Source organism: Bos grunniens, chromosome 6, assembly GCF_055505025.1.
Source record: "Bos grunniens cultivar Pamir isolate PY7600 chromosome 6, Bosgru_T2T1.0, whole genome shotgun sequence".
In the NCBI taxonomy this organism is placed as follows: Eukaryota; Metazoa; Chordata; class Mammalia; order Artiodactyla; family Bovidae; genus Bos; species Bos grunniens.
This window is the reverse complement of record NC_141170.1, coordinates 40,350,998-40,373,504: the sequence shown is the minus strand read 5'-3', so window position 1 is coordinate 40,373,504 and position 22,507 is coordinate 40,350,998. Positions and strand designations below refer to the sequence as shown.

Below are 22,507 nucleotides of genomic sequence, written 5' to 3'. Positions count from 1 at the left end.
CAGCAAAAGAGACACAGATGTATAGAACAGTCTTTTGGACTCTGTGGGAGAGGGCGAGGGTGGAATGATTTGGGAGAATTACATTGAAACATGTATAATATCATATGTGAAATGAATTGCCAGTCTAGGTTCGATGCATGATACAGGATGCTAACATGACTTTTCTAATTGACTTATTTTGGAAAATAGTTCAAACTATATATTGTTTTTATAATTTATATACTCATCCCAAGTTTTGTTTTACACTTTTTATTTTTTCAAGTTCTGTTTACATTTTAAATGCTAATGTCATACCTTATTACTAATGACATTTAGCCATATCAAGAAAGGAAGGGAAGGAGGGAGAGAAGAAGGGAGGAAGGAAGGGAGGAAAAGAAAGAAAAGAGGATAACAAGGAATAGTACCAGCCAACTGTTCTTGATAAAAACCAAACAAAAAATATGATCAATAGATAATATCTAATATATTAAACAAACTTTATGCCCACTTGTAACTTTTGTGAGGCCCTTTCTATGTCCTTGAGATTCATGAAAATAGCACATTTGTTCTCATGACTAAAACTACGAATGAAAACTCATTTTTTAGAAGACTTTTAGGCATAATAAATAATTCATTCACTTAATGCTGTTCTCTGGTATGAGTCCATATGTACAGTCTTTACAATGAAAAAGCAGTTGAATTCATGTTTGTGATTACACATTCATGATTAATTAAAGGGTGCAATTACAGTGATTATACTTTTAATTGGTTATCATATACAAATGTGACAATTTTTCTCAGAAATGCATATAGATGAATAAGCAATCAAAGTACACATTTTTTTCTCCAAAAACTACTCTCTGATAACAAAAGTTAATAGTTGAAGCCCTAACTCTAAAAATCAAGAAACTGTGATATTTCCCAAGAAGAAATCATTTCATTCTCTTTTTAACCTGCAATTCAACTGCTCTTTGATTTTTCCTTTCATTTAGAAACCTTCTTATTCTTGCTTCCTGATGATACATATGGTATGATAAACTTCTCCAAATTTTGCAGACTGCACAAAACTAATTTCTGACAGTAGCATGAGGACAATGATTGATATGAAACTTGGATAGGTGCAGCTCAGCCCAACTGTCTTTACTCTTGTTGCTGGATATGTGTCCTCTTCCTGCATCTTATATGGCAGTTAGGCTTTGCTTTCTCTCTCTGTGGGCCTCCCTGGTGGCTTAGACATTAAGGAATCTGCCAGCAATGCTGGGGACATGGACTCAATTCCTGGGTTGGGAAAATCACCTGGAGAATGGAATGACAACCCACTCCAATATTCTTGCCTGGAAAATCCCATGGACAGAAGAGCCTGGTAGGCTTCTAAAGTCCATGGGGTTGCAAAGTGTAATACACAACTGAATGACTTTCACTTCCCTTTTCTCTCTCTAGCTCCTTTGGTGCCTGACTTCCTTATCACCCCTTCATCATCATCTCTCTAACCCAAGGATATAGACCTGCCTTTTGCCTCATTTCTCAAGGATCATACTCATCATTGAATCTATACTAATCAGATCATTTGTATGAATTTGTTGCCTTTTTTTTTTATAGGAACCACAGATTTTACTTAGGACTCATAAAAAATAAAGACTTCCCCTCCAGAAGAATGAGAATTTCAGAAACAGACATAAGAAAATTAATATATGGTCAGCTGAAACTTGTAGTACCTTAGAAAATATGACAGAGTAAGGTCCAACTGCCTTTTTTACCAAGCTTGTGTAGACCAGCATTTAGTAAAATAACACACAAAATAAGAAAATGAAAGCACTTATGGAACAGTTTATTTTTACCAGATCTACTTTTACATCTTTGCAGTACAAACTTCACAATTCAGCTTAAATCCTTTCTGAAACAAGGCAAGGAAGAAATAAACAATTAATAATAAGTAATAATCTCATAAACTATTTTAATTATTATATTTTTATTTTGAGCTATTTTTCTCCTTGGTTTTAGTGTTTCTCCTTCATTTACATTGAAGAATTTAGTATGTTAATAAATACAGGATTATTTATACAGGACCAAGAAAAAAATTTGTGAGATCTATTTTAAAACCTTTAGACTAATCTCTAGTATAATTATCAATAGAATCTTCTTAGAACCTTTTCTTACATGTTATACTTTTTTCTTATTATAATGCTCTGCTTTCATCCATATATATTATTAATCAAATGTTAAATATGGCAAATAGATGAATAAACAGTGGAAACAGTGACAGACTTTATTTTGGGGGGCTCCAAAATCACTGCAGATGTGACTGCAGCTATGAAATTAAAAGATGCTTGCTCCTTGGAAGAAAGTTATGACCAACCTAGACAGCATATTAAAAAGCAGAGACATTACTTTGCCAACAAAAGTCTGTTTAGTCAAAGCTATGGTTTTTCCATTAGTCATGTATGGATGTGAGAGTTGGACTATAAAGAAGGCTGAGTGCTGAGAATTGATGCTTTTGAGCTGTGGTGTTGGAGAGGACTCTTGAGAGTCCCTTGGACTTCAGGGAGATCCAGCCAGTCCATCCTAAAGGAAATTAGTCCTGAATATTCATTGGAAAGACTGATGCTGAAGCTGAAACTGAAACTCAATTACTCTGGCCACCTGATGTGAAAAACTGGATCATTTGAAAAGACCTTGATGCTGGGAAAGATTGAACACAAGAGGAGAAGGGGACGACAGAGGATGAGATGGTTAGATGGCATCACTGACTCAATGGATATGAGTTTGAGTAGACTCTAGGAGTTGGCATTGAACAGGGAGGCCTGGCATACTGCAATCCATGGGGTCGCAAAGAGTCGGACACGACTGAGTGACTGAACTGAACTGAACTGAATTGATGATTTTTAAATATAGGTTATATTTGATTAGGTTTTAATATATGAATTAAGTATATGAATTTTAAGAATCTTGTCTCAATTCTTTTGCAGACCTATTTTACTACTGTAGTCTTGATAAATATTTATTTTAACTTTATGGCAATTGAAACTTCTTTTGATAGTTATCTGACTGACTCATGTGTTCCTTTCCCTAGATTGCCTGTGCAGTTTTTGCTGCCCTATTGCATTTCTTCTTCTTGGCTGCCTTCACCTGGATGTTCCTGGAGGGAGTGCAGCTCTATATCATGCTGGTAGAGGTTTTTGAGAGTGAACATTCACGAAGGAAATACTTCTACCTGGTTGGCTATGGGATGCCTGCCCTCATTGTGGCTGTGTCAGCTGCTGTAGACTATAGGAGTTATGGAACTGATAAAGTGTGAGTTTATGTTTTCTTTCCTTTTTTCTCTTCTTTTTAAATCTAGTTGAAATTGAAACTTTGAATTTTCTCAGAAACTAAGATCTTTATATCACCTTACAGCAATAAATGACAGAACTATAAAAGCAAATGAGGATAATTCAATTCATGGGTTGTACTTTTGTTATTATGTAAAAAGAGATAGTATTCCGAGATTCCACATCTACATCACAGACTTGAGTAATTGTAAAGGGATGATACTTTTAATATCTTTCAGAGCATTGAGACTTTTGCCAACTCAAGAATTAGCTATGTTAAACATGTGTATTCAGAGGAGACTTTAGTCTCTGACACTGAAACCTTGTCTCCTTCCTGACATATCAATTCTAGTCAGTAGAAAGTAACTTATACCATTAATAGAAAGGTAGACTTATAGGATCAGGGGCAACTTGTGGTTTCCCTTTTTTCCCCGGGTAGCTACTGGGGTCTAGTGATGACCTTTATTTTCAACATACCTTCAAACTGGTGAGACATACCCATAGAGATGTTAAGCATAATTATGGAAAGAAATTCAGTGAAAAATATTCCTGTAATTCACATCATTATAATAACTGGGATCCTGAGAATTAATTAGTTTTCAGAGAAGAAAGTTTAGAAAGAAGAACAAGACATCTCTGATGAATACTCACATTTAAGTCATAGATTGAGGAAGGAAATTAAAAATAGAGAAGGAAGAGAGGTGAAAAATAAAGCCTCTGAACTATGGAGAAAGTGAGAAAAAGTTTCAAGGTGGGACTTTATGTCCAAGATAATGTAAGTAGGGTAAGCATGGAGGAAAAATCATTTGTCCTATTTTGATAAAGTGCTAGAAACAGAAGTCAAATTGGAAGATGTGAAGAGATAAGTCAGTGGCAATAGAGTAGAATCTTCATGTGTTAACTACAGCTTGAAAACATTTGATTGAGAAATAGTACAAATATTAATTTATGATACCAGTGATGAAGAATTCTTAAAAGTGAAGGTGCAAGAACATCTAGGGTGTGAAGAATCAAGTTGGAAAGAGGAGATTAGCAGACAGAAAGTATCTTATGCCTCATTTGTATTCAACATATATAGGCTGAATGAAAAGGAAAGGTCCCAGGGGGATAGAAAAGCATAGATTAGACATAAGATGAGAAAAACCTTGATTCAGTACTGAAAGTGGCCTTCGAATTCACCTAGTCCAAGGCATTAATTTTACAAATGAAAAAATCAGGAGCCAGGTAAATTGCCTTGCCCATGATGATAGAAGTAGATGGTGGCAGACATGTAATGAAATAAGTCAGGTTTATTTCCACTAAAACTAGGATGTTTTTGAAATAGTCAGATGACCCCTGTCTTCTGAGGTGTGAAGAAAATAACAGGTAAGATAAATTTGGAAGTGGAGGAATTTTTCCATCAAGTAGGAGATGCTGATCTTTGCTGAATGAACAGGTGAGGTCATGTTGAAAAGACAGGAGATTTGAAAAGCTTTGAAATGAGCACTATGGAAAATGTGTTAAGGAGCCAATTAGATATTAATAAAAAGATTTCCAAGCAATAGTGAAGGCCCAGATGAGGTTAGATAACATCAATTTATACAGAAGTTAATAAGCCAAATTTCATGACTTTCCACCAGCAGTCAGCAGCCTGAATATGCTAGCAATAAAGCAGCTCATTTCCCAGAAGAGAAGATTCAGGAGGGAATGACAAGAGGACTCCACAGTTACAAGGAGCATAGTTAAAATAGAATATGCTTTGATGTAGAAGCACCAACAGTGTATTTAAAAGGAGACCGTATCACTTCTTTTGAATTTTTTATTGAGAACAGTGACAGGCTACATAAAACCATTTGCCTAATATTGCTATTAGTAATTATTTTTTAATCTAAACCTTGTGAATTGTAGTCAAATCTAAGGTCATTTTGTGTATCTCGGTGGCAATCATGGACCAGATTAGGATTAGATAAAATTATTGTCTATATTTTGCTGTAAAGACATTTTAGGAGATGGAGATTAGATAGATGATAGAATTTAATTTAAAATCTTTTATTGATATAATTTACATGCCATAAAGTTCACCCTTTTAAAGAACATGCTTCCATTGTTTTTAGTATATTCAGTGTTAGGCATCCATCACCACTATCTAATTTTAGAATATTTTTATCCTTTCTGAAAGAAACCCATTAGCAGACATTGCCCTTAAATCATAGGATTTTTGTTTTAATTAATATGTTTCCACTCTCATATATTAAATTGACTGACATAGTTATTTTTTATCTATCTTTTCTTAGAATCAATACTATATATTCTCTTGTGACTTTGTTAAAGCCTTGGGTATCATTGCTTTAATTTCCTGTACCATACCTGGAAGCTCTCATTTACTGACATTATTACTTTGTAAGAATAGAGGCTAATTTATTTCCCAGGCACTGATTTGAAACAAGCCTTAATGATAATTCAGTTTCACCATTATGATTTTTCCCAAAACAAGGAGAAGTAAAACAGATACAGATAAAATAATGGATAAATGAAAGAAGTATAGAAAAGGATAGGGAAAATTGTCCTAAAACTCTATCACAGGTGGGCATAGAGCAGTTAGTGCCTCATTTTTATATTTTCAATAAATTGTCCAGAGACAGACCTTCAAAATACATGGAAAAGATTTTTGACTTACCCCTTTGGGACTTCATCTAGCCCAGTGTCTATAGAGTTCTGTTTTGCTCTTTGAAGAAGCACGTGTTGAAAAAGAAATGTTATTCAGTCATTTGTATGTACTTGATAAGCTGAAACGAAGAGACCTGTTTTTCTAGGGAGTTTAATCAAGATATTGTTTAAAAATACATATAAGCAAAGAATTTCTATACAACCAGAAGAATTTCTGTATATAGAATTATGTATCTTATTGCTTATTATTTTTTTAAATTATTTATTTTAATTGGAGGCTAATTACTTTACAATATTGAATTGGTTTTGCCATACATCAACATGAATCCACCACGGGTGTACACGTGTTCCCCATCCTGAACGCCCCTCCCACATCCCTCCCCGTACCATCTCTCTGGGTCATCCCAGTGCACCAGCCCCAAGTATCCTGTACCCTACAACGAACTTGGACTGGTGATTCGTTTCTTACATGATATTATACATGTTTCAATGCCATTCTCCCAAATCATCCCACCCTCTCCCTCTCCCACAGAGTCCAAAAGACTGTTCCATACATCAGTGTCTCTTTTGCTGTCTCTCATACAGGGTTATCGTTACCATCTTTCTAAATTCCATATATATGCGTTAGTATACTATATTGGTGTTTTTCTTTCTGGCTTACTTGATTCTGTATAATAGGTTCCAGTTTCATCTACCTCATTAGAACTGATTCAAACGTATTCCTTTTAATGGCTGAGTAATACTCCATTGTGTATATGTACCACTGCTTTCTTATCCATTCATCTTCTGATGGGCATCTAGGTTGCTTCCATGTCATGGCTATTATAAACAGAGCTGTGATGAACATTGGGGTACACGTGTCTCTTTCAATTCTAGTTTCCTCGGTGTGTATGCCCAGCAGTGGGATTGCTGGGTCATAAGGCAGTTCTATTTCCAGCTTTTTAAGGAATTTCCACAATGTTCTCCATAGTGGTTGTACTAGTTTGCATTCCCACCAACAGTGTAAGAGGATTCCCTTTTCTCCACACCCTCTCTAGCGTTTATTGCTTGTAGAATTTTGGATCACAGCCATTCTGACTGGTGTGAAATGGTACCTCATTGTGGTTTTGATTTGCATTTCTCTGATAATGAGTGATGTTGAGCATCTTTTCATGTGTTTGTTAGCCATCTGTATGTCTTCTTTGGAGAAATGTCTGTTTAGTTCTTTGGCCCATTTTTTTGATTGGGTCGTTTATTTTTCTGGAGTTGAGCTGTAGCAGTTGCTTGTATATTTTTGAGATTAGTTGTTTGTCAGTTGCTTCATTTGCTATTATTTTCTTCCATTCTGAAGGCTGTCTTTTCACCTTGCTTATGGTTTCCTTTGTTGTGCAGAAGCTTTTAATTTTAATTAGGTCCCATTTGTTTATTTTTGCTTTTATTTCCAATATTCTGGGAGGTGGGTCATAGAGGATCCTTCTGTGATTTATGTCAGAGAGTGTTTTGCCTATGTTCTCCTCTAGGAGTTTTATAGTTTCTTGTCTTACATTTAGATCTTTAATCCATTGAGTTTATTTTTGTGTATGGTGTTAGAAAGCGTTCCAGTTTCATTCTTTTACAAGTGGTTGACCAGTTTTCCCAGCACCACTTGTTAAAGAGATTGTCTTTTCTCCATTGTATATTCTTGCCTCCTTTGTCAAAGATAAGGCATCCATAGGTGCGTGGATTTATCTCTGGGCTTTCTATTTTGTTCCATTAATCTATATTTCTGTCTTTGTGCCAGTACCATACTGTCTTGATGACTGTGGCTTTGTAGTAGAGGCTGAAGTCAGGCAGATTGATTCCTCCAGTTCCATTCTTCTTTCTCAAGATTGCTTTGGCTATTCGAGGTGTTTTGTATTTCCATACAAATTGTGAAATTATTTGTTCCTGCTCTGTGAAAAATACCGTTGGTAGCTTGATAGGGATTGCATTAAATCTATAGATTGCTTTGGGTAGTATACTCATTTTCACTATATTGATTCTTCCAATCCATGAACATGGTATATTTCGCCATCTATTAGTGTCCTCTTTGATTTCTATCACCAGTGTTTTATAGTTTTCTATATATAGGTCTTTAGTTTCTTTAGGTAGATATATTCCTAAGTATTTTATTCTTTTCGTTGCAATGGTGAATAGAATTGTTTCCTTAATTTCTCTTTCTGTTTTCTCTTTATTAGTGTATAGGAATGCAAGGGATTTCTGTGTGTTGATTTTATATCCTGCAACTTTACTATATTCATTGATTAGCTATAGTAATTTTCTGGCAGAGTCTTTAAGGTTTCCTGTGTAGAGGATCATGTCATCTGCAAACAGTGAGAGTTTTACTTCTTCTTTTCCAACTTGGATTCCTTCTATTTCTTTTTCTGCTCTGATTTCTGTGGCCAAAACTTCCAAAACTATGTTGAATAGTAGTGGTGAAAGTGGGCACCCTTGTCTTGTTCCTGACTTTAGGAGAAATGCTTTCAATTTTTCACCATTGAGGATAATGTTTGTTGTGGGTTTGTCATATATAGTTTTTATTATGTTGAGGTATGTTCCTTCTACTCCTGCTTTCTGGAGAGTTTTTATCATAAATGGATGTTGAATTTTGTCAAAGGCTTTCTCTGCATCTATTGAGATACTCATATGGCTTTTATTTTTTAATTTGTTAATGTGGTGTATTACATTGATTGATTTACAGATATTGAAGAATCCTTGCATCCCTGGGATAAAGCCCACTTGGTCATGGTGTATAATCTTTTTAATGTGTTGTTGGACTCTGATTGCTAGAATTTTGTTAAGGATTTTTGCATGTATGTTCATCAGTGATATTGGCCTGTAGTTTTCTTTTTTTGTGGGGTCTTTGTCAGGTTTTGGTATTAGGGTGATGGTGGCCTCATAGAATGAGTTTGAAAGTTTACCTTCCTCTATAATTTTCTGGAAGAGTTTGAGTAGGATAGGTGTTAGTTCTTCTCTAAATTTTAGGTAGAATTCAGCTTTGAAGCCATCTGGACCTGGGCTTTTGTTTGCTGAAAGAATTCTGATTACAGTTTCAATTTCCATGCTTGTGATGGGTCTGTTAAGATTTTCTATTTCTTCCTGGTTCAGTTTTGGAAAGTTGTACTTTTCTAAGAATTTGTCCATTTCTTCCACGTTGTCCATTTTATTGGCATATAATTGCTGACAGTAGTAGTCTCTTATGATCTTTTGTATTTCTGTGTTGCCTGTTGTGATCTCTTCATTTTCGTTTCTAATTTTATTGATTTGATTTTTCTCCCTTTGTTTCTTTTTTTTTTTTTTTTTTAAACTTTACATAATTGTATTAGTTTTGCCAAGTATCATAATGAATCCGCCACAGGTATACATGTGTTCCCCATCCCGAACCCTCCTCCCTCCTCCCTCCCCATACCATCCCTCTGGGCCGTCCAATAAGTCTGGGTAATGGTTTGTCAATTTTATTTATCCTTTCAAAGGATTTGGCTTTGTTGATTTTTGCTATGGTCTCTTTTGTTTCTTTTACATTTATTTCTGCCCTAATTTTTAAGATTTCTTTCCTTCTACTAATCCTGGGGTTCTTCATATCTTCCTTTTCTAGTTGCTATAGGTGTAGAATTAGGTTTTTTATTTGACTTTTTTCTTGTTTCTTGAGGTATGCCTGTATTGCTATGAACTTTCCCCTTAGCACTGCTTTTACAGTGTCCTACAAGTTTTGGCTTGTTGTGTTTTCATTTTCATTTGTTTCTATGCGTGTTTTGATTTCTTTTTTAATTTCTTCTGTGATTTGTTGGTTATTCAGCAGCATGTTATTCAGCCTCCATATGTTGGAATTTTTAATAGTTTTTCTCCTGTAACTGAGATCTAATCTTACTGCATTGTGGTCAGAAAAGATGCTTGGAATGATTTCAATTTTTTTTTTTAATTTACCAAGGCTAGCTTTATGGCCCAGGATGTGATCTATCCTGGAGAAGGTTCCATGCACACTTGAGAAAAAGGTGAAATTCATTGTTTTGGGGTGAAATGCCCTATAGATATCAATTAGGTCTAACTGGTCTATTGTATCATTTAAAGTTTCCTTGTTAATTTTCTGTTTAGTTGATCTATCCATAGGTGTGAGTGGGGTATTAAAATCTCCCACTATTATTGTGTTATTGTTAATTTCCCCTTTCATACTTGTTAGCATTTGTCTTACATATTGCAGTGCTCCTATGTTGGGTGCATATATATTTATAATTGTTATATCTTCTTCTTGGATTGATCCTTTGATCATTATGTAGTGTCCTTCTTTGTCTCTTTTCACAGCCTTTGTTTTAAAGTCCATTTTATCTGATAAGAGTATTGCTACTCCTGCTTTATTTTGGTCTCTATTTGTGTGGAATATCTTTTTCCAGCCCTTCACTTTCAGTCTGTATGTGTCCCCTGTTTTGAGGTGGGTCTCTTGTAGACAACATATGTAGGGGTCTTGTTTTTGTATCCATTCAGCCAGTCTTTGTCTTTTGGTTGGGGCATTCAACCCATTTACATTCAAGGATAATTATTTATAAGTATGATCCCATTGCTCTTTACTTGATTGTTTTGGGTTCGAGTTTATACATCCTTTTTGTGTTTCCTGTCTAGAGAATATCCTTTAGCATTTGTTGGAGAGCTGGTTTGGTGGTGCTGAATTCTCTTATCAGACTTTATTTTTGGGGGCTCCAAAATCACTGCAGATGGTAACTGCAGCCATGAAATTAAAAGACGCTTACTCCTTGGAAGGAAAGTTATGACCAACCTAGATAGCATATTCAAAAGCAGAGACATTACTTTGCCAACAAAGGTTCGTCTAGTCAAGGCTATGTTTTTTCCTGTGGTCATGTATGGATGTGAAAGTTGGACTGTGAAGAAGGCTGAGCACCGAAGAATTGATGCTTTTGAACTGTGGTGTTGGAGAAGACTCTTGAGAGTCCCTTGGACTGCAAGGAGATCCAACCTGTCCATTCTGAAGGAGATCAGTCCTGGGTGTTCTTTGGAAGGAATGATGCTAAAGCTGAAACTCCAGTACTTTGGCCACCTCATGCGAAGAGTTGATTCATTGGAAAAGACTCTGATGCTGGGAGGGATTGGGGGCAGGAGGAAAAGGGGACAACAGAGGATGAGATGGCTGGATGGCATCACTGAATCAATGGACGTGAGTCTGAGTGAACTCCGGGAGTTGGTGATAGACAGGGAGGCCTGGCGGGCTGTGATTCATGGGATCGCAAAGAGTCGAACACGACTGAGCGACTGAACTGAACTGAACTGAAAGCTTTTGATTTCTCCTTCATATTTGAATGAGATCCTTGCTGGGTACAGTAATCTGGACTGTAGGTTATTTTCTTTCATCACTTTAAGTATGTCTTGCCATTCCCTTCTGGCCTGAAGAGTTTCTGTTGAAAGATCAGCTGTTATCCTTATGGGAATCCACTTGTGTGTTATTTGTTGTTTTTCCCTTGCTGCTTTTAATATTTGTTCTTTGTGTTTGATCTTTGTTAATTTGATTAATATGTGTCTTAGAGTGTTTTGCCTTGGGACTCTCTGGGTTTCTTGGACTGGGGTCATTATTTCCTTCCCCGTTTTAGGGACGTTTTCAAGCTTATTATTAAATTTGTCTTTGTTGTCTCATTTCTGTTACTATTGCTTATTTCTTTTATTTCTAATGGCATTTCCTTCTTCCTGCTCATCATACTTAAGTGTTTATTTGGGGTTTTTTTTGCCAATGTTACCTCCTTATATGCTACATTGATGTTTTTAGTACAAATATGTAAGTCCACAGTCATAATAAACAGCAATTAGCCAGAAATCAAAGACATATTGTCACACATTTTTTTGTAAATTGTCATTAAAATTGATACAGTAAAATTTTTGTCTTAGATGTCTATTTTACTTATTTTTGGAATTTTATTATCATAGATTTTTACTTGTTAGCCTCAACTGCTTGATTACATCTAGAATAAAACCATTGAATATATATTACAATATTCCAAATAACAGGTTTCTCTTTCTTTTTTTCTCATCTTAGTGTTCTTAATGTATTTTATTATAGTAGCCATGAGGTTTTATTTCTGAAATCTTTAATAATAATAGCTTAAATTTCTAAAAAGTACAGACAGAATCATATCAATGGTAGGAGATAAAATTGGAGACAAAACTGTTTTTGTAGATTAAATAAATGTTATTTTGATACAGATAGAGGTAACTATCATATTCCATCTGGCTGATGGATTATGATGTGTTTTTCTATGAAAGTTATTAGAGTTGTTGAATTGATTATTATGTACAAAACACATACTGACACACAAAGCATATATAATTTGATTTTGAGAAATTGCTTAGTGTGCCATCAATTTGCAAAGTTTATAAGAGAATCTCATTATTTCATGATAGTGTTTAATTAAATCTTTTAATCTGTGTTGACATTATTCTTGAGACAATTTACTTAGAATTACATTTAGTCACAATTATAAGATACTTAGAAAATCAAATTAAAATTTCAATACAATTGTTAAAAAAAAAAAAAAAAAGCCCTCAGCTAGTAGACCACAGGTCTAAATTGTACTAACTATGGGATTTTTTCCATTTTCTGTCTTCTTTTATATCTTCCTTTAGTCTCTCTTATACTATTATTTCGGGCTTTCCCAGTGGCTCAGCAGTAAAGAATCCACCTGTAATGCACGAGATGCAGGAGTCACCGGTTTGATCCCTGGTTTGGGAAGGTCCCTTGGAGGAGGGCATGGCAACCTATTCCAGCATTCTTGCCTGGAGAATCCATGAACAGAGAAGCCTGGCGGGCTACAGTCCATAGGATCACACAGTGTCAGACATGACTTAAGCGACTTAGCATGCAGGCATGCATCCATACTACTATTTATATAGATATTCAGTGAAGCCATTGGGTATGATTCTGTCAAAAGATAAAAAGTTGACTTAATAATTAAAACAGAACTGATGTGGAAATTCTGTGATAAATAGTTTGATTTTATGACCTGAAACTAATCAGTTCCTGTAAACTTTATTTACCTCAGTATTACCTCCCCAAATGTAAACTGTTTGAACAGTTAATTTTTATTCAAAGGAAAAAAATGCATTTATATTTTATAGCACTTTCCTTGAAATCTAAGTTTAGGGCAGTAAAAGCAGTGGTTAAAGTGATGGGTAGATTGAAAAAGGGCTGTAAAGAAGTCGGTTCCAACAGGAGGAGAAGGGAGAGTGCTGGGAAGTAGTAAACCTCAGAGAATAGCCCAGGAATTAAAGTGCAAGTTCAAAAATTGGTAAGAGGTTTCTGAAAGACGTTGATTAGGTCATGAACATTTATAATGGACCAGAACATCCTTGAGTTCTTGAAGCATAACTGAGCTCTTAAAGATAATTGAAATCAATTTTATGATCTGAAAATTATTATAAATCATCTATTAAGTCTTAGATTTGTCTTCCTAGCAAGCTTAACAACAGCTCTAAAAAGCATAGTCTCTCCTCTGCTAGTTAAAATCCCCCCTCCAGTTTCTTTATTTTAGTTTCATTCTCTAACCTGCATAATCATTTGAACAGAAAATTGATTATTGATTTTTAAAATACTGGATTATATTATCATTCAAGAAGGAAGCCAGCCAAGGAACATTATCCTTGATAGTATCTTAAAGTTATATGCATAGGTTTATTCAATACATTTACAATGTCTAAGCACTTCATCCTACACATAGAACATTATATATTCATCTGAAATATTTATCTAATCATATTATTATATATAAAATATTCCTACTTTTAATATTGCATTAACATGAAGCATTTACCTCATTGAATATGTTGTCACCAGGCATGTTTGACTTTAAGTTGGCCAGGGGGAGATAATATAGATAATGAACCAGTATTTATCATCGACATATATCAAGCTAATCATTCAATATGTGTGTGAGGAGTGCTCTGTGTGTTATATGTTATGTTGTTAAAGCCAAGAGCATGTTTTATGTATGAATTACAGAGACTGAGGGCTTATTATATCATCATTTCATCACCCAGGAACCTGCATTGAGCATGAGATTATCACTGTATGCAGTATATAAGAATTTAGGGTTCAGCATATTTTTTTTTGTTTAAAGATTTAGCTCTATCACAGAACATCAAGACTACTGTCTTGTTATTTAGAAAATGTGACTGATGTCAAATGTAGGACTTAACTTCTTACTGGAACCAAAGAAGTATAATATCTTATCAAGTGATCAATTTATAATTGCAAAGATCTAATATTTTTACTTGGGCAATCTGTGATTTATGTGCAACATATACATTTCTCATCTAATCATTTAGAATTGTCAACAAAACTTAGATTTTATTATTTTATATCTTGTGTGTTTATTCTTTTTGAGAAACACTAGGTTAAAGGACTTTGGAGTCAGGTAGACTAGAATCAAATTCAGGCTCAACTAATTATGAGTGATGTGGCTGTGAACAAGTTAGTTTCATTTTCTAATTTGTAATATGAGGGCTATTATATAAGTACCTTGCAAAACTACTGCAATATTTGAAATTGTGTGTGTATGAGTAAGTACATATGTGTATGTATGTGTGGGCATATATATATATATATATATTTAATTATGTGTGCATGTGGGCTTCCCTGGTGAGTCAGTGGTAAAGAATTTGCCTGCCAATTCAGGAGATGGAAGTTTGATCCCTGGGTCAAGAGGATCCCCTGGAGAAGGAAATGGAAACCCACTCCAGTATTCTTCCCTGGGAAATCCCATGGACAGAATAACCCGGCAGGCTGCAATCCATGGGGTCTCAAAAGAGTCAAACATGACTTAGTGGCTAGACAACAACAGCAACAAATGAGTGTATGTAAAATATCTGGCATATATAAACATTTATTGTATATTACTGGTGCTATTATTCAACTGGGATACAAACTATGATTAGCAACATAGTTTTAATTGCAAAATAAATTTTATTAAAAGCAACCATTTATAAAAGTAATGATTGCAATTCTTATGCTACTGCCTCCTGTTAGTTTAAGCAACATGGGACTATAGGGATTATTCCAGTATTTACTATTAATAAATTATAATAGCACTTTTCTTACCTTTGTAGTCCACCATAAAGTTATAGGATGTATTTTGCTGAAGAAATAATGAATCACTTATTTTTAAAAAATAAGTGCATATTGGGTATATGAAGACAACATAACCTATATTTGGTGTATGAGATGTATCAGATGCAAAAGTCGAGCTGAACTACAAATGCTAATCTGGAGTACCAGTGGATCACATTCTATTCCTACATCACTCTGCCAATCTATTTTCCAGTTTATGTACTTGCAAAGTATTTCAAGTTTAGATGGAACAGTGTATTGTGATATAAATTACATTAACAAAATCCTTAGCAGGTGTATTATTCAGTAAGCTTAGAACTAGATTTATGCTTGAAGTATATATCTGTCCTTTTTCCTCTTCTCTCCTTTCTTCCCTCAATTCTCCTTATTCCTTCTTTTCTCTCTCAATCTTGCCAGATATATGTAGTACAAATATACAGAGATCTGCATATGTTACAGAAAAAAGACAAATATGTAGTTTACAAACTTTCATAAACAACCTGATATGATGAGACCATGTAAAGTTTATGATCTACCAGTAGCGAAGATTGTTTACTGGTTACATTTAATACTTCATCAAGGGCAGTTTTGTCTGTGATTTAGAGTTTGCAGAAAATGAAGCAAATACCATTGTTAATTTACATTACTTCAAAAAAATGGTTCATAGTTAGATGTCTACTTTGATAAAAGTGAATAAATAGGCAAAAAAATACAGTGCACCATGGCCTCTTAATTAAGCGGCACTGTATTAAACATGGTAACTTTGAATAAGGAACTGTACTAATGCAGTGTTTCTGGATTATAAAAGCATTATAAGTCATATGTTTTTGGTAACATTTATATATATTGGGCAATTGGTTTTACCATTTTTCTAAACACAGAATCATTCATGTTTTTGTGTGTGTGTGTTTATTAATTTATTTTTTATTGAAGGATAATTGCTTTACAAAATTTTGCTGTTTTCTATTAAACTCATCATGAATCAGCCATAGGTATACATATATCCCCTCCATTTTGGAACTCCTTCCCATCTCCCTCCCCATCCCACCCCTCTAGGTTGTTACAGAGCCCCTGTTTGAGTTTCCTGAGCTATACGGCAAATTCCCAAATTCCTGTTGGCTATCTGTTTTACACATGGTAATGTAAGTTTCCATGTTTCTCTTTCCATACATCTCATCCTCTCCTCCCCTCCGCTTGCCCAGTGTCCATAAGTCTATTCTCTACATCTGTTTCTTCATTGTTGCCCTGTAAATAAATTCTTCAGTACCGTTTTTCTTGTGAAAGGGCTTCCCTCATAGCTCAGTTGGTAATGAATCTGCCTGTGATGCAGGAGATTCTGTTTGATTCCTGGGTTGGGAAAATCCCCTGGAGAAGGGAAAAGCTACCCACTCCAGTATTCTGGCCTGGAGAAGTCCATGGACTATATAGTCCATGGGGTTGCAAAGAGTAAAAGAAAACCAGTGAGGAATATTTTAGTAGAAGAGAATTAGCTTTAGAAGTATGGTTTTCTCTGGTCTTGTTTTGAGAAATGAATTTGTTTCATTATTTTTATTTTTCTGTTTTCTGGGTAAACTTTAAGGTAGTACTTGCTGGATTGGTAATTGATATTTTTATATGAGACTGATCCAGATATCAATACCTGTCAGTTCAGTTCAGTTCAGTCACTCAGTCGTGTCCGACTCTTTGCGATCCCATGAATCGCAGCACGCCAGGCCTCCCTGTCCATCACCAACTCCCGGAGTTCACTCAGACTCACGTCCATTGAGTCAGTGATGCCATCCAGCCATCTCATCCTCTGTCGTCCCCTTCTCCTCCTGCTCCCAATTCCTCCCAGCATCAGAGTCTTTTCCAATGAGTCAACTCTTTGCATGAGGTGGCCAAATTATCATCTAATTTGCAAATGTTTCTTATATTTTGGAAGAAGACAATTCTGGAAGAAAACGATAATTTAGCTATGTAAATTAGCATTACTTCTTTAGCATATTAAACCAATAAACTTGAATTAATGTAGTAAGACTTTTTCAAATATTTGGCAATATATGCTGATTTTATAATTTTTTAAAATTGCTACAAAAATTTGATGACATCTTTGTATAGGTACATGGGAGGAAAAGTCAAAGTTTATGGTTTGTGACAAGTTCTCTTTTAATTACAGGATATATCTGGTCTTACAAGGTTTTCCAAACTTGAGTCAAATAAGCATGTTGTGTCATCAGAATACACTTGCTCTTTCAACAGCGGATTATCTCTCTCGTTATAGTACTGCTATAAACCTAATGTATAGATTATATATAAATGACAGAAGTTCATTAGAAAAGAATTGATATAATCTTAAAAATTAAACAAAAGTGGCTTCCTGGTGGCTCAGATGGTAAAGAATCTGCCTGCAATGCAGGAGACCTGGATTCAGTCCCTGGGTTGGGAAGATCCCCTGGAGGAAGGCATGGCAACCCACTCCAGTATTCTTGCCTAGAGAATCCCCATGGACGAAGGAGCCTGGTTGGCTACAGTCCGTGGGGTCACAAAGAGTTGGACATGATTGAGTGACTAAGTACAAAATTAACAATTTCACAAATTAAATGATGCTTAGTGAATAAAGGAAATTTTCAGATAAATCATATTTTTCAGTGGCAGATCTATGCAGTCATTTGCAAACTAGACTTTAATGTGTTTAGTGCAATACATTGTTCCTTTAACATTTGTCTTTCCTTACTTAATGGTTTTACATTGTATCTAAGTGACATTGAATTGTCTAGACTTTTGGAATACTACGAGGTGGACTGTATGTGTCCAGGCATGTAAAAACACCCACATAATACAGCTGGCCTTCCAGATCCATGGGTTCAGCATCTATAAAAAAGGAGGACCAGCTGTAAGGGACCTGAGCATCTGTGGATTGAGGGTTTGGGGTCCTAGAACCAATTCCCATGGATACTGAGAGATGTCTGTATTCTCCCTGACCTTAAAGCCAGGGTGAGTTCTTTCAACACTGGCATAGGAAACTCAGGGCACAAATCACACAAACTTTTGAGATAGTTAATGAGAAAGAGAGGAAATACAGAAACTTTTGAGAAAGCCAGCGTGCAGCCAGAAACAGCAGGTATGGCCATATGGCAATTGAATTAGAAAAGGAATTCTTGCCACATTGCCTTCCAGAAGATAGTCAGGCCCAGGCAGCCCTTAGGGATGGATGATTTATTCAGCACATGTTAAGTCTTTCATATTGCCTCATTCGCTGTTTAGTTCTCCAGGGAATTTAAATCTATTGTACTGAAAAGATATTGAAGAATTTTCTTTCAAAAAAATTTAAAAAAACACTTATATAGTAATTTTATTTATACCAAATAGATATTGAAGAATTTTTTTTACCCTCCTCCCCAAAGAAAACTTCTAAAGTAATTTCACTTCTACATTTAGAGATCACTATGCCAAAAGCACATCTATTTCCAAACAAAGCATTTGCTAAGTAGAGAAGACATTTTTTTCAAAAAAGTATAAAAGTTTTGTAAGACTAAAATTTAATATGTTATTTTAACAACACATTTGGTGAGATTATGTAAAGTTTTTTAAATTTCCTACTTAATCCAAGATACTCTGCAATATTGTAATTAAAACTACTATACTTAACCTGTACAGTAACTGTTCTCAGAAATCCTCGAAATACATTTCTCTTTGAAAAAATTTGCAGAGAATGTGTTTTGGTTCTCAGATTAACTCTCAAAAACTTGTTTGACCTCCACATGAACAGGGGCTATACTAATAACAGGCACTCTTAAATGTGCTGTTAGAATATCATGCTGCTATAATTTCAGAGGTCTTCCCTGGTAACTCAGATGGTAAAATATCTGCCTGCAATGCAGGAGACCTGGGTTCAATCCCTGGCTTGGGAAGACCCCTTGGAGAAGGAAATAGCAACCCTGTCCAGTATTCTTTCCTGGGGAATCCCATGGACAGAGGAGCCTGGCTTTTTAGCAACATTCTTGGACTCTGTGTCTGTGTGTGTATGTGTGTGTGTGCACGTGTGCTTATGTATGTTTTAATCTGGGAAAATATTATGCTTTGTCCTTTATTGATCTTAATTTGTGGGAAAATATAATCCTTGTTGAAAACCCTGAAAGACCCATGGATATTTCCTCTGCTTTGGTCTCCCGGCAACACACACAAACTCATTATTAGAGGGGTAACAAACTAGCCTACAGTCAGAATGAAGACAGTGTTCGTATTTCAATCGTTGAGTTCCCTGGTTTGTTTCTGCTTATTGCCAATACCACACTTTTATTTTTCCATGGCCAAACTTTGTTAACAACAGCACAACAAAAAGTTTACTAAGTACTCAAACAAATTAATGGCTAGTAGTTTGAGTATTGATTGCTTCTCTAACATTTTTTCAAATATGATTATTATGTTTATTGTGAATGAAGAAAAATTATGTAAAAAGATGAACTTGTAGTCAGTTTCTTATTGGACTGCAAATATATCCCAGTGTAAATTATTTGCAAATATTTTACTTTATAGAATAAAGCCCAATTTTCTTGTTTTAAAATCAGGTTTTTTCAGGGCATTTGATTATTTCTTTACTTAAAAAATCTAACTTTTAACCTTTATAAAAAATTTAAGTTACTTAAAAGTAAAAAGAAAAAAAATAATAATAAACCTCACTGGCCCTATTGCTCAGATGATAAAACTGTTAGTATTTTGGCAGGTAGCTTTCAGGAATTTGAAAAATGAAGCATATAGCTAACACCTCTTTTGTGCATTTCTAGTCCTCTGTACACCCATATGAGAGGCAATCACTAACCTGAGTTCGGTGATTTTTTCCCAATTAATTTAAAAAATTGCATTCATATTTAAATATATCTGTCAAAATATGAATATTATAGTTCATATAGCTATGTCACTTTAGTTTTTCACTAAACTTTGTTCCTGTGATCTATTTTACTGACATATAAAGACCCTTACTCTTCACTACTTTATAACATTTCATCACATGTATAGAAAAATTTTTTTAATTTGTTGCTGTATTGACATACATAAATTTCTTCATAGCTTTTCTGGTTCTCCATTATTGTTGAGATTTAATGAGTAGTTACATAATGAGAAATATTTACATACTTCAGACAACATACATGCTGTTTTAGAATGCTTAGCACACCACTGAACTATTTTCTAGTTTGTTTTTTTTTTAATTATGCTTCAAATATATCCACATGGCAAATAATTTAAGATATGATTTTTAACATCAAAGGTAATTTATTCAAGATTTACATTAATCTTTCTCATAATAGTCACTTCCATTTTGTCTTCCTGTCATCCTGAAGAAAGAAAATGTAATTTCCCAAAGGCTTTAAGAATTGGGGGAGTATTAAATGTAACTGAAATTAAGTGATTAATAATTTACTTTTGGGTCATGAATCAACTTCATGGAATGCTAAGGATCATTTGCAACCTCAGAAGCACTAGCAGTAACAATGCACTTTTTAAGACTCAAGAACTCTCAAAGGTTGGCTGCCCAACCTAATTAAACTTCAGTCTTCTGATACCAAATTTATTTCTTCTTTGTACTGAATCTCCTCAGATCTTCTTGACAGGAAAATGTCACTTTACCTGACAGCTGATAGACAGGTTATGTAGCACCATAATTGGAGAGAAAAGGATAGCTTAAAGCTACTCGACTTAATGGCTATATGTATGGCTCTTTCTTTCTTTCTTTTCTTAAGATTTCTGTGACAGACACAAAAGGCCCCAGCAAATAGGCCCAGTGCCATTTATTCCTGCTTCCTCCAGGGGTAATTATCTTATTCCATCAATAGTGCTGTCAGAAATTGGGCACATAATTCAGCATTTAAATGAACAAGCAGTGTAATATTTCCTGTCTCCCAGTGGAATGCTTTGCAGCTCACATTCTTCTCTGTCACTCACTCACTCTTGATGTATGTCCCATAGCCAGTCCTTGAATGCCTTCTCTCCCTGTGTTTCATTGCAGATGTTGGCTCCGACTTGACACCTACTTCATTTGGAGTTTTATAGGACCAGCGACCTTGATAATTATGGTGAGAACTCCTAATTAACTATGTGTTTCCCAGGTCAAGAAATAAAACTTTCACTCTCCCTATGCTGGCTATCTTTAATTTACATAGATTAATTTGGGGGTAAGCATGCATTTATTTGACACTACATAACTCAAGCAATTAGACACTCATTAGTCTACTTTTATATTGTAAAATGCTTAATCAAAACCCTCGGGAGCAGAAAACATGCATTTGCACAAGTTTATGCAGTTATTATAGCTCCTCAGGAACCTGATCTAGCATAATCCATTTGGTTTTATAGGTTTTAAACAGTGATGACTTTGTTTGACAGTAGTACATTTTCTTTCTTTTTCATTTGGATAATTTGAATTATGAATGGAATCAAATTGGAAATGTGGCAAAAAAATAAATAAATAACCTTCCTGTTCCTTCCAATTCTGTTTTTATATAAATTTCAAAAACTTTAAAATTTAAGAGGATTTTACTTGAGAATGACAAATAAGTTAGGCAAACATTCTGGAATCATGCTTTCTTTTTTATTTTTAAATGCATAGTATCTTTCAAATATGAATTGTTTATCCTAATTTAGATACTATTGTTGGTATCATTATTTATGCTTATCATTTTAAAATACAAGGTTGCCCCAAGTTCTGAAGTATAAACAAAGCAGGTAACAAGGGCATTTTAACATGTGGTTTGTTTTGTTTTATTTGCAGTCATATGGTCTGTCTTGGTCCAGTGATATAAAAATGTCATTGGGGGTGCCCACTACTTTAATTCTAGTTTGTTGTAGCATGAGAATTTAACCAGCATTTTATAACCCTTTTGATCTAGCTATTCACAAATATTATGATTTTGAATATTAGTTTTGTAATGCAGCATTTGAACAATAAGTTAAGGTCCATGTTTGGAGGGTGGATATAATATCAACCTGGAATAGATATTGTCTTTTTTATAAACATATACTTGACTTTGAATTGTTTTATAGTTCTACAGCATCATTCCAACTGCTGCTGATTTTCTATTTGCATTTGGCATATCAATGCTTTGTAATCCTCTGGTATCTCAAGTTTCCAAGCTGCCTTTACAAAAAGACTAGATGATTATCTGTGATCCAATTATTTTATGAGAGCTAATTTCCCAGAACAACTCATCTGTCATAGAAAATAGACTTACTTTTTTTTCTACTCCAGTTATGCTACATAACAGTACCTTTTACATTCCAGCTTAATGTAATCTTCCTTGGGATTGCTTTATATAAAATGTTTCATCACACTGCCATTCTGAAACCTGAATCTGGCTGTCTTGATAATATCAAGTAAGTAACTTTTCTTTTGCTTTTCTTTAGTCTACCTTACCTTGATACACTAAACTATTCAAGCTTTTAATTGTATTGAGATATTTATGACAAAATGATAAAGATCAATGTGTTTTATTTGCTGAATAAG

General features: G+C 34.7%; 1 protein-coding gene across 11 annotated transcripts in view; it reads left to right on the top strand.

The window, feature by feature from the left end:
• The window catches only part of ADGRL3 (adhesion G protein-coupled receptor L3), a 949,445-nt gene that overhangs the window by 835,671 nt on the left and 91,267 nt on the right, over positions 1 to 22,507 (top strand). For all 11 annotated transcript variants that reach the window (XM_086407653.1, XM_086407652.1, XM_086407651.1 and 8 more), the window contains 3 exons: positions 3,050 to 3,270; positions 21,014 to 21,080; positions 22,286 to 22,377. In XM_086407653.1, the coding sequence (XP_086263779.1) occupies positions 3,050 to 3,270; positions 21,014 to 21,080; positions 22,286 to 22,377 (380 nt within the window). The remainder of the gene's footprint in view (positions 1 to 3,049; positions 3,271 to 21,013; positions 21,081 to 22,285; positions 22,378 to 22,507) is intronic.